Here is a 12817-nt window from a genome sequence, read left to right on the forward strand (position 1 = left end):
TGACATTTAATTTTGTCTCAATATTATGATGATAAACATGTATTTTTTTTTCAACCCATGAATATTTCTGATATTAAATGTGATATTTCCGAGTTAAAAAGTGATAATTATAAAACTTGGAAGGAGATAATTCTTTTTCATTTGGGATAGATGGAATTAACTATCCTATTAGGAAGAAAGAACCACTTGCTATTACTGAAACCAATACTTCAGGTTGAACTTTATGAAAAATGGGAGAGGTTTAATACCTTTTTGTGACTTTCGTAAAGACCAACATTTATGCTAGTATATAAAGTTCTATTGATCAATATAACAAAGTCAAGGATTTATTAAAGATTATTGATGAGAAATTTACAACATCTGATAAATCCCTTGTCAACATCCTTATAATGCAATTTTCATCCATGAAGCTCCTTGGGATTAGAGGAGTGTGTGATCATATCATGCACACAAGGGATATAGTTGCTTAACTGAAAGCCTTAGAGGTCATCATATGGGATTCTTCCATAGTACATTATATTTTGTGCACCTTGCCTCAATAATATACTCCCTTTAAGATCTCTTATAATACACATAAGGATAAATGGTCTATTGATGAATTGTTGACCATGTGTGTTCAAGAAAATGAAAGGTTTACTGTTGGAAGCAGGGGGAAATGTGAACTTGACTACTTCTAAAAAGAATAATAAGATTCGGGATAATCACCAAGGGAAGATTCATGCTAAGCCAGACATAAAGAAGGAGTCGAAGTGTTTCTTTTATAAAAGGAAAATACACGTGAAAAAAGACTACTTAAAATTTAAGAATTTTCTTGATAAGAAAGGTACTCCATTTGTTTTCCTTTGTTATGAATCAAATATGGTCAGTGTTAATCATAACACATGGTGGACTGATTATGGTTCTATAATCCATGTTTCTAATACTTTGCATGGTATGGAAAACCTAAGGATGCCAGTAGGAAATGAGCAATACATCTACCTAGCGAGTAAGATGAGTTCACATGTGGGTCATCAGGACGTGCAACTTAGTTTTAAGTAGTGGTCTTGTTTTGCGTTTGGAAAAGACATTTTATATTCCCGGTTTTTCTAAACATTGGATTTTTGTTTCAAGACTTATACTTTTGGATTTTCTTTTAATTTTTCAAATTTCGGTTTTACCTTAATGAATAAATCTAAAGTTGTTGGTTTTGGTGTGATGGTCTTTATTCCATTATTTTGCAAAACAATATCGCTTATAATTCTATACACGTTACTGTCGGGTTAAAACAATGTGTTGTAAATGAGGAATCCTCTATGTTATGGCATTAAAGATTAGGACATATCTCCATTGAGAGAATTAAGAAGTTAGTAAATGAAGGAGTACTTATTACTTTGGATTTTATTGATTTCGAGACTTGTGTGGATTGCATAAAGGGTAAGCAAACTAACAAGTCTAAAACTAGTGCCAAGAGGAGTTCAAACCTATTGGAAATTATTCATACAAATATATGTTATCCAGAGATGAATGCAAGTAGTTCGAGGTGCGGTAGAGGACAACTCGAACTATCCTGTTTTGGTGAATAGGTTCTGTATGGTAAGGTACAGGAGGACGACACATGAGTTGTAATTAATCAGTATTGATACGTTTTGGGTGTTCATCACGTTGATTGCATTGATTTGGTATATGTTGGATATTGTTTGTACTCTCTAATTGAATGTTTTTATTTGATAGCTCATCCTTACTTTTTGTTATGTATTGCGTTAATCGTATAACAACTATACAAGAGCAGATGTTATTAGAAATGCTTCAGTTAAGAAATAGAGCAGTGAAATGCTGAGGAGAGTTTGAGAGTTCTTAGTGTTTTACATTTAAAGATTTCTTTTTAATTATAATAAATTATAGAGGTTTTGTATAATTAAACTACAACTAAAACATTTTTGTTTAAAATGTATTTGAGTTATACTTTTAATAATTTAATTATCATCACAATTTAATTATGCACGTTAAGATTATACATAGATAGAAAATTTATCTAATTTTTTCAGGTTTGTCAAACACTATTATTTTGTTGTTGCTTTTAAGTTACTAAATTCTTTGGAAGATTGTTCTTTGATGTTATATTAAAACCTAATTAATAATATATCCGTCATTGACATTGAGAGATTTTTCTTAAATTGCAATGTGAAATTATCAGAGGTAACAGAATAAATAATATGTAAAATATTATTTATTAATTTAATTTTTTTAACTTATTTATGTTTATTTCCTTTATAAATCTTCTACTTAATCATAATTTTATTACCATTATATTATTTTGGCTTAATATCCTATTTTATCCCCAGTTTCGCTCGAAAATGTCAAATTAGTTCATCCTTTAAAAAATGTGTCAATTACGTCCTCACTTAATAAAATTTGCATCAATGAAATCCCTTCCGTTAAATCCGTAATGTACGGATTTAACGGAAGGGATTTCATTGATGCAAATTTTATTAGGTGAGGACGTAATTGACGCATTTTTTAAAAGATTGACTAATTTGACATTTTCGAACGAAACTGGGGACAAAATAGGGTATTAAGCCTATTATTTTCTATTCTTTTAACTTAAAACCTTAAATAGTTTTTCAAAATCCGACTTTTGTTTTAAGAAATTATATTTTAGGCTTAATAACACTAATGGTCTCTAATTTTGTCAGGTTTATTCTAAATGGTCATAATTTTTTTTTCTGTTCAATGTTGTCCTAAAGAATGTAATTTATATTCAATTTAGTCTTTTTTTAGAACAACATTGAATAAAAAAGACCATTTCGAACAAACCTGACAAAAACATGGACCATCAATACGATTAAGCCTATATTTTAAAACACAAATTGTACACAACAAGTTTAAAATTGACCATTTTTAAAAATTTATGGATGAATTTACTCATGTACCTTAAAATTTTCAATAATAAGAGACTAAAATAAAATTAATAATTTAAATGAGACCAAAATTGTATTTTAGCTTAAATTATAACTTTAAAGTACAATTTATATATTAAAGATATTTTATAAGATTAATTGCGATATATTTTATATGTTCAAATTATTGATTATTTGAGGTACAGTGTGTTTGTTTCTCACAGAATCATCAGTTCAAATTACAGAATTGGAGGGAAACCAACCCATTCCCGTTTCTCCCAAATCTCTGCGTCTCTGATTCCGATTTTCCCACTTCCGAATCAAACCCTAACACCGGTCCGCAAACTCCATGGCGGAAACCCTAAGCCCCAACCCATTGGTGGGTCAGAAGCAGAGGTTCCGCATTCAGTCCCCCACCAGCACCTTCTTCTTGGGCTCCAACAACGACCAGCTCGAGCGGGCCGAGGCCCGCGCGGCCCGCGCAGCCGCCATCCGCCGCAAGAGCCTCGGCTTCAGCCAACCTCTTCTGGCCAACTCGGATCCCTGCCTCAACAAACAGCAAATCCTCGATTTGTTCCAAAACTGCATCAAACTCGCCAGCGAGAACGTAAAATCTAAAGCAAATATTTTTAATTAAAGACTATTCTGTTTTTGTTTTTTGTTTTACCCTTTTTGTGTTTGCAGAAAATTAATCAGAAAAATACATGGGAGTTGAACCTGATCGATCACCTTACTGATATCATCAAGGCCGAACAAGAAGATGACTCGGAGACTAATTTTCAAAAAGTATGTTCTCATTAATATGCAGTTTGATAATTTATGATTTTTTTTTTGTTTTATGGAGTTTACTCGCATAGTCAGATGTCACGTGTGATATATTTAAATTTAAACTTGAATTTTATACAAATTCTGCCGTCAAAGTTTTTAAAAATGGATAGCCACTTCAATTTCGTCCCCAACGTCGTGGTTTATGAGGCTTTTGCGACCATATCTGCAATTTAAAAATTCCCGCAGCATCAAGGATTGTGACTTAATTGTAACAGCGTCCACAATTTAAAGCCCTGTTTATCGCCAAGTAATTTAGAATATTTGCTTGCTTCTTTGTTTTTGCATAGCACAAATTAGCTTACGAGAGTGAAGAACTACTTTCAATCTCACAGCAATGACACTTGAAGCAAAGTTATGTTTATGTAGAATGCAGATGTTCATTGGAATTTTGTTTGGGCAGGCAAGCTGCACTCTTGAGGCTGGAGTCAAAATTTATTCATTAAGAGTAGATTCAGTGCATTCTGAGGCATATAAAGTTCTTGGTGGGATGAATAGAGCAGGCCAAGAAGCTGAGCAAGGTTACAATTTAGTCTTATCATTTTCTTGTTTTTTTTGAAAAATGAAAACTGCGTTTATAGTGAGCTCCCGAGGTGATTTATTTGTCGTAGGAGTCAAGCGGGATTGTTTTGATTCCTTATCGACTTACTAGTGCTCTAATTCTAAAGAATGCTTGGTAACTAGCTAATGATTAATGAATGTCTGCATGATTACAAATTCAGAGTGTAGTACATTTACTTTTGATTTTTGTAATATTTGGCTCTTAACTAATGCTAAGCCATGATGCCATCATGTCAGTCAGACACTAGTCTGGATGGTGTTAATATCGAAAGTGGAGGAGAAGAAAGCAGGAAAGAAACAAGCAAAAAGGTCTGTGATCTATGGATCTCTGGCCTTGACTGGTTAAACACGTTGCTTTGTTTTAATAGTTGTTTTTTTATGCAGTTGTCACCTTTGTCAACATTGGAATCATCTTTCGAAGCACTTAATGTAAAGAAGTTTGATGGTGATTTCAAATCCTAATCTCTTTCTGTTACTGTTTGACAATGTATGGAGTCCAAGTTGTGCTGATAATGGGTATGCCGTTGTGTGTTTTTTCAGCTGCATTTGTCGTGGATCCTCTCTATCGCCAGACAACAGCAAAATTTGATGAAGGTGGAGCCAAGGGTCTTTTAATGAATAATCTTGGTGTATACGGTGGATGTAGGGTGCTCTTTGATTCACTAGAAGTGCCTGCGAAGTGTATGGCAAAACAAAATCAATCTGATATTTCAGATACTATTGATCTTTCTTTTGTCAAAGGTGTGTTGCTTTTTACAAAATATGGTGAAACTGTCGTTAGTTACATCTGAAAAAGATCGCATTCAGAGCGGACTTACTTTGTTCTGTAGATTGTATCGAGCAGATGGTGTTGGACATGCGTGTGAAGGATGAAATTTCTCCAACTCTGACGACTATAGTAAACTTATTTGATGAGAGTAACAGAAGGCCCACTGATGTTCAACATCACGACAATAATTTAGCTGAAGATCTTGACACTTCTTTTAATAATGAAAGTGGTTTTGACAGAGAAGAATATGAGAACAGCAATGCCTGGAGTGACGATCACGATGACCATACGGTTGTTGCCGATGTAGGCTATAATGATGATGCAGATCCAAGTTTTCCCAATTACCCTCAGGTTCTTTTTAGTTTTCAACTATAGAAACATTTAATACTTGAATAATGTACTTGTATTAATATCATTCCAAATCTTGTACTTGCAGGACAGCGATGGGCCATTTCCCTCCCCAGACGCTGATATGGATGACAGATTTGACAGTGTTGACGGATATTTGTTTTTGAGTCTGGGTTTTAATTCAAAGCAAAACGCATGGGCAGGCCCAGATCATTGGAAGTATCGAAAATCCAAAGGTGCGGTTTGGATACCAGATAAAAATTTGAATACTTTCATATTTTTTAGAAATCACTATGGTAATTAGTTAAGAGTCTTTGTTGTAGCCTCAGAGGTTCATCCTACTTCCGAAGATGGGTCGACCCTAATAAGTAGGCAGCCAAAGAGTAAGAGACAGGCAGAAGTTGAATTAAATTTCACAAATTCTCTTGAGAAGGAAATGCTAGATATATTTTCTTCTCCCAAGAATCCCAAATCGTTACTACTCCCCGAAAGCAAATTGCCTTGCAATACAAAACTTCCCGAGGACTGCCACTATCAGCCAGAGGATCTTGTCAAGCTGTTCCTTCTGTCTAATGTGAAGGTAGTTTCTTTTAGTTATGAGGTTTTTTTAAGTGTTATACTGATGAATGTGAAGGCATGGGGTGATGCTTATTTTATATCACTGATGGTTTTCTATGCTTTCTTTATTAGTGTCTCGGGATGAGGGCAAACAGGTTCCCAGGTAAAATTTGCAGTTGTAAATTTGTGATTTCAATATATATGTATATGTGTGTGTTTTAAGTATGAATTAATTTTTAAATTCTATAATAATTTATTAAAATCTTCTGTTTCACTCGACCGTCGAAGTTGATAAAATTATAATATTTTTAAAAAGTAGTTAGAGCATAATTTGATCATATTTCAGGAGATAAATGTCATTTAATTACATCAACATCATATTTGGTATACTGTGATCATATCTCTTTCTATATATGTAAAATGTATATCAACAAATATTAAAAACGATACATGTAGCACATTTTCATCTGTTGCTAAGTTGTGTTTTAACATCCGGAGTTTTTCTGTAGACGGAGCTAGAGAACAATCCAATGAATATGAATCATTCCCTACTTGGGACAATGGAAGTGTTGGTGGGGATGACTTTGGTGACTACGGAGGTGATCTTCATAGTGATGTGGAGGACTCCAACACTCTTATTAGTCAGCCTCGCCAGGTGGCTTTTAGTGAACAATTTGCACACTTACTCTTGACATAATTTTCTTACATTTAGTGCAGAAAGGAGAACAGTTACAAATAGTCCTTATCATTAATTTTCAGTCGAAAATATTGCAGTTAGAACTCATGTATATGCATATTTTCAAATGACAGGTCAATAAAATTGAAGTCCAGTATGACAAGACTTCCAAACAAGTTGATGTTCATGCACTAAAAATTACTATTTGGGACCATGTTCAAGAATCTGTTAAACTTCCTTCACAGGTATGTCAAGATTCCACCATTTCGTTGAAACTGCGGAGTACAAAATATTAGTTGTCTAGTTATAAATTTTTAAATTAATCTTTCGCTTTTGGGTTTCCTCAAGACAAACTAAATGCTTGTTACTGTGAGACTTCTTCACGACATTTTCTGTTTTCTTTAGGATTCTGTTCTATTGCTAACGTTGTATATATTTTTCTTAGCTTTATGTTAAAAGTAAATCAACAATTTAATATTTTCGCTCTTTGCTGTTGAATTATAAATACTAATTTTTACATTGATTTTGTTTTTTTGACTCTTTATACTAAAGGGTCAAAAAGATACCCTATCTTTCAGGAGTATATTGGCCAACTTTCCTAGCGAATGCAATGCTGCCGCAACCGTTAGTGACATATCTCCTCACTTGTGCTTCATATGTCTATTGCATTTGGCAAACGAGAAAGGATTGAGCATTCAAAACTGCTCCAACTTAGATGATCTTACCATATTCCTTCCACACGTTGCTGACTCTATAAGGGGCACAGTTTAGATTCTCCTTCACTCAATTATTCGCTCAGGAATCAAAAAATGTTTTGGTATGTGCCCTTTACTATTTGCTTTAGGTACTGTTCTTGTCAAAGTAAGATTAATGGATGCTAATTTCGTTGGTTTTTCTTTCTTGTTCCGATATTAGCGCATTTTTGAGGAATGCTTCTTTTACCTTCGAAAAATTCCTGGAAAACCTTTTGACTACACTTTCCTTACTCGATTAATCTAAAAAACAATTCGAGGTATTTCGCCCTTTTTTTTTTAATTTTTATGACAAACATCTGCTTATGAACTTTCTCAAGCATTTTTTTAGAATGGTAGTTAATATTTGAGGATTGCAGAAAACAAATTTGGCTCCTAAAACCTTGATAAGAAAAAAAAGCTTGAAATCAAATTGGTCATGAGGTTGGAGTTCAATGTCCTTTACGTATGACTCTAGTTAAATTTGGCCTTCATTCATTCAGACGTGACATGCATTTCTGTTGTAATTTTCAGATGGGGACTTTGTTAACGGTGTGAAACATGTCCAAGAAAGCATAGAAGTGAGTAACAGGTTGTTGAGTCTGGTTGGAGGTTATGGAGGTTTAACACTCGTTAAGAAGATTTCAGATCTTTCATGATATCTTTGTCTTTGCCTAGATGAAAGTATTCAAGGCTCTTATTTTATGTCAACTCCAGCCCGTTTCATGTGTGACTAATGCTAGCGTTGTATAAATAAAGTCAAAGATTGGTTGATGACTTGCTGATTATTGAATTACACTTCCCTCTCCCCTCATTTTCTATTAATTATCAAACTGAAATAAATACATTTATGGGTAATTAATGTAAAATCGTTTTTTAGCAATTTTAAATGCTCGTGTTTATTGTTAACTCTATATCTTCAAATAAAAACCAACAATATCAATGTAAAAAATAAATTTTAATTAAGTTTAATATTCATTGTACATTTATGTATTTTTCAAAAGACTTTTATTAATTTAAGCACTCACAAATTAGGTATTTTATTACTTTAAGTGCTCATATATTTCATATTTTTAATTAATTTACATATCTCTATTTTTTCTATTAGTTAAGTGATGTTAGTGTTATGTTCTTTGTAATTTTGTTTAATTGAGTTAATTAGTGATATTTTGTAACAAGTATAAAATGATTTTGGGATTAATATAAAATGATACATGACAAATAAATTAGATGACAAGGTAAAAATATCAATCATATCATTTTGATGATAGAAAAATTACACATTGAAATTCATTAAAAAAATAAAAGAAATTGAATACTTACAAATCTTTTTCAATAAAGAATCAATTAATATCTAAATGTAGAATAAACTTAGAATTTTATTAGATAAAAGTTAATGAAAGAATAATTGTCTAATTTATTGAAATGAAGAGTTTGTTGATTTTTATTTCAACATAACGTGATAATTGATCAATATCGGTTTAGTAAATCTTCAGTCAATCAATGAGCTTTCTAAAAACTTTTGAAAATAAGTAATAACTTGGAAGAGTTACAACTTAATATTTCTTTTCAAGTTTAATACAGTAAGCTCTTATTTCCAATATTCTCTTTATATTGAATTCATAGGTAAATAAATATTTATGTAATTCAATTACCGATTTATGTTACACGCCGTTATTTATTAGAATAAGATAAAGATCAATTTGATTAATTATTTGTCAAATACACCGTGTTTCCACGATAATTTCACTAGTTTATATTTCATACCGTTTTAATGACACTGCACATGTTTTGCATCTGCGATTATAACACATTTTAAATTTGGTCTACATTATATTTAAATTTTATTTTTTTAAATATTTCAAAAGGTATAACTGTAAAAATAGTAAGGGTAAATGAGACATATGATATAGTTGAGTTTTTCACTTTACATTTGTATACTCAGTTATGATATATTTCTAGAGAAAATGTATGCTTTAGAGCAGGATTGTATTTTCCCTTTTTTCTACAAATCAACAATATGTTATGATTAATCTAGAACATGCAATTTTTTTCTTGAACAAAATCGAGCTCCTAAATAATATTATGACGTACACTTATATTATTAATCTAACGAGACCATGTATTGGTTAAAAACATGTTTAAATAGCCTTCTTTTACAAACTTCTTTAGATGAAATTTTTAGAGAGAAATACGAAAAGAAAATCAAACTTAATTTGTGCATAATTTGCTTTGTAACCTTAGTTTCTTATTCATATTGTTTTCTTTTTCTCAAAGTTATTGTAGAAAAGTTTATCTGTGTGGACTATGGGCACCATCCTTATACTACAAAAAGTATGTATGGAAAGTCATTTTGAACATTATTCTATACTCACTTTGGTACAAAATTATTGTACCAAGAACAAAAAAAATGATTCTTTGGTAAATTAAGGTCCAAGAACTGAATAACCATACTTCAAAATGACCGAGCAAAATTATTCTACTTGATGGTGCTTTTATCATTGTGAATGAAGCCTAAAATCGAGCAAATAATTTTTTATGCAGAAAGAAGTTTATCACAACATTTAAGAATTTCTTGCTTTAAAAGGTGATACACGTAGGTTGAATATCCAAAAATGAATGATAGAAATACAACATTTGTATGTTACACTTGATCTTTCACAAACACAAGTGAGAGACAGGATTACTTGCTTTTTCTATTATCAGTATTGAAAACTATTATGAAAGCATGTACTGTATCTAAGAACTCTGCACTTTTCCTTGAGAGCGTGCATGAGATTTGGCAAGCCCTTCTTTCCAACCTTTCTGACGTGCTCTAAGTTCCCACAATGCAGTTAGCTTCTTCTGCTCCACTAATGCCAACTCAGACTTCTCCCTAGCCTCTTCGCAAGTTTCCATCCCTGAATTGCACTTGTCAGCTTCCTTCTGATACTGTGATGCAAACTTCTTTGCCTCAAGCAGTGCCATGTCAGCATGTTGCTGATTTTCCATGGCTTGGTTCTCCCGCAGCTTCAGTTCCTCTGTCAATAGCTCTGCAAAGTTTTTCTCAGTGTCTCCACTCACTTCTGGATCAGACTTTGCACAATCTGAATAACAGTTCCAATCAAGAAAAGGAAAAGCAGCTGTTAATGTTACTTGAAATCACAAAATAAAAATAAAAATGAATATAGCATGTTTTGTGACAATGCTGCTGCTGCTGCTGGATGACAACTTCTGCCATTGAGTTTTCAAGTTGTTTTCTAGCAGAGGCTTATCCAGTACAAGATTAAAATTTGTTGTTAAAGTGGGCAATGAATCATAAAGCAACATGTAACCTAAGGAAAAGTTTAGTACAATAAGGATTTTGGCGTTATTATTTAGTTTGCTATCCACAATCATGTAAGTCGCCTGAAAGCAGTTGACATGAATACAAAGGTAACAAAACAAAAAGCTACAGTGGTCATACTTCAAGAAAAATGGATGTTTTAAACATGAAAGTAGGCCAATAATTAACATTTTTCCTTTTCCTTTTCACAATCAAAGGAAAAACATGCGAGTGATGCATGAAATTTATGATCCTAAATTATGAGAACTAATAATAGCTATCTTACTACTTAAGTTACTTAACATTGTTACTTCAACTCCAACAGTGCTACAGTCATATAGGAGTTAGATAGAAAAAATGTATATCAATATGAAGATGGATTATTATATAATTCGCGGTAGTTCATCCAGGAGACGAAACCAACCTCCAAAGGAAGTGTTGCTCAGGCCTGCAGAATCACAGAAAGAAACTGAATAAGTACATGCTCAATTTGCAATTAGATGAAGAGAAGTGAGCACTATATGAATCACGATGACACTCAATTAGAGCTACAATAGTTGTAACAGTACGAAAAAATGAGATTACAATCAATATGATTGTGGATTTATCAGTTCATTAGTGATAACCGAAGGAAACAATAGCAACCCAAGGTTACGGTACTTAGTTTCATATTTGTTGTAAGTAGTTTCATAAATTTGACAGTGAAAGTGCAGATCAACATGCACGCAGTTTTTAACTTGCAATTGACAATCACTTTCTTTATAACTTATTCTTAATATCAAATTTAAAACAATGGGAAAGTGTAATGAGGAAGGGGGAGAGCTAGATCAAGTTTCTTAGGCACTAACATCCACTTGAAAGTTCAAGAGCAAATTATTCTCAGCAATTCATCAAAACCGCACCGTTTTCGTTGCTCTAACAACAGTTATAGTAAGTCCCATCAAAAGCGATTCATGTAAAGGTTTGAAACCTGTAACTTTTCACTGGTCTACTGAAGTCTCAAAGCAAAAACCAAAAACCCTAGCACAATAAAGTTAAAGAAACAAACCCATCTGCACCATCGTTTGACAAGTTTTATCAACACTGTCGTCTCATCAAATCACTATTCCCGGAAAACAGAACCAGAAGTTTAAGAATTATTTGCTCAAATCAGTTGAAGCACTCATGATTCAACTTCAACGATTGAGCTAACACCCACCTTACACAAGTATAACAAAACTAAAAATAAAAATACCAACAGTACCCAGATCTCAAAAAACTCGCCCAAAGTCCACCCAATTAAGAAAAGATGATTTTTTTAGCAAGATCATGAAACGGGTAATTGAGTAATTAAGGAAATCAGATCTGAAACAGAACAGAGAAAGACCTTGAGGAATGGAAAGAATAGGTTGAGAAGAGCAATCACAGACGCAGGGGGCACAAGCAGAAGGAGAAGAGTGGCTGACTGCAGCCAAACCTTCAACGAAATGCCAGTAGAGAGGGGGACCCACTATGTATCCTGCTATGCAGAGAGCCACCACCACCAAACTCACTCTCAGCAACACAGCCTTTGATTGGTTCATAGCCATCTTTCTCTCTCTGTGCTTTGGCACACACAAACACAAATGAAGACAGAAATATAAGAAATCTAGTGAGAGAAAAGGAGCGAATGATGGTGTCTTTTGGGGCCGTCGGCAATGTCGAAAGTGGAAACTTTGAGAAATTGTTCACACTGCTTCCTCTTCTGTCTTCCCTTTTCTTTCTCCATTTTTAATGTTTTTTTTTTCTTACATTCTTTCTTCGCAGATTTCATTTTGCTGACTGTCAATTAAAATTGGTTTTATGGTACAACTTATTCGATTTGGTTATTTTAGAATTAAATTGAAAATTAAGTTTGATTGATTTAAATATGTTCAATTAAATTAGTCTCATTTTATAGAAAAAAATAGTCATTATTTTAAAAAAATATTGTGCAATGGTATATATAATTGTATTTATCTAACTTTATACACATTAAGAATATAGCGTAAAATTAAAGATTTTTTTTTAAAATTTATTGTCATTTTCTTCTTTCAAGGCAATGGCTACTATTTTATTCTAATATTATTCTAAGTAAATATATAGATTTTTTCATGTTAGTGACAAGTTAGGTGTGAGAAAATATTGTTAAAAAGTTATTTATGCATTTTA

The 12817-nt window shown here is 32.6% G+C and overlaps 2 protein-coding genes across 3 annotated transcripts; one reads left to right on the forward strand and one right to left on the reverse strand.

The window, feature by feature from the left end:
- Positions 1 to 3092: 3092 nt before the first annotated feature.
- LOC148193075 (condensin complex subunit 2-like) lies at positions 3093 to 8227 on the forward strand. Of its 2 annotated transcripts, none has more exons than XM_088098279.1 (14): positions 3093 to 3483; positions 3561 to 3662; positions 4105 to 4222; positions 4504 to 4571; positions 4647 to 4707; positions 4803 to 5003; positions 5093 to 5382; positions 5468 to 5615; positions 5703 to 5959; positions 6070 to 6100; positions 6447 to 6592; positions 6748 to 6858; positions 7166 to 7430; positions 7879 to 8227. In XM_088098279.1, exons 1-13 carry the CDS (start codon positions 3226 to 3228, stop codon positions 7382 to 7384), a joined length of 2010 nt encoding a protein of 669 aa, XP_087954405.1. In that variant the 5' UTR covers positions 3093 to 3225; the 3' UTR covers positions 7385 to 7430; positions 7879 to 8227. The 2 variants fall into 2 exon arrangements, with proteins under 2 accessions (XP_087954405.1, XP_087954406.1); XM_088098280.1 differs by having other exon boundaries at positions 5709 to 5959.
- A 1625-nt stretch (positions 8228 to 9852) lies between these two features.
- On the reverse strand, positions 9853 to 12421 carry LOC148193076 (uncharacterized). The gene is made up of 3 exons (XM_088098427.1): positions 12015 to 12421; positions 11073 to 11096; positions 9853 to 10430 (listed from the first exon to the last, which is right to left on the reverse strand). The coding sequence occupies exons 1-3, from the start codon at positions 12214 to 12216 to the stop codon at positions 10084 to 10086; spliced, it is 573 nt and encodes a 190-aa protein (XP_087954553.1). The 5' UTR covers positions 12217 to 12421; the 3' UTR covers positions 9853 to 10083.
- Positions 12422 to 12817: the final 396 nt, after the last annotated feature.

The sequence above is a fragment of the Vigna umbellata genome, chromosome 9, assembly GCF_029865625.1.
Source record: "Vigna umbellata cultivar VRB3 chromosome 9, Vumbellata_1.0, whole genome shotgun sequence".
Taxonomy (NCBI): domain Eukaryota; kingdom Viridiplantae; phylum Streptophyta; class Magnoliopsida; order Fabales; family Fabaceae; genus Vigna; species Vigna umbellata.

Excerpts from the sequence above, each read along its gene's own strand:
- LOC148193076 (XM_088098427.1), bottom strand. The coding sequence starts at position 12,216 with ATGGCTATGAACCAATCAAAGGCTGTGTTGCTGAGAGTGAGTTTGGTG. Across the intron at positions 11,097-12,014 it reads TATTCTTTCCATTCCTCAAG|GCCTGAGCAACACTTCCTTT; the intron begins GTCTTTCTCTGT and ends GTGATTCTGCAG. Across the intron at positions 10,431-11,072 it reads GAGCAACACTTCCTTTGGAG|ATTGTGCAAAGTCTGATCCA; the intron begins GTTGGTTTCGTC and ends ACTGTTATTCAG.
- LOC148193075 (XM_088098279.1), top strand. The coding sequence starts at position 3,226 with ATGGCGGAAACCCTAAGCCCCAACCCATTGGTGGGTCAGAAGCAGAGG. Across the intron at positions 3,484-3,560 it reads TCAAACTCGCCAGCGAGAAC|AAAATTAATCAGAAAAATAC; the intron begins GTAAAATCTAAA and ends TTGTGTTTGCAG. Across the intron at positions 6,593-6,747 it reads TTATTAGTCAGCCTCGCCAG|GTCAATAAAATTGAAGTCCA; the intron begins GTGGCTTTTAGT and ends TTCAAATGACAG.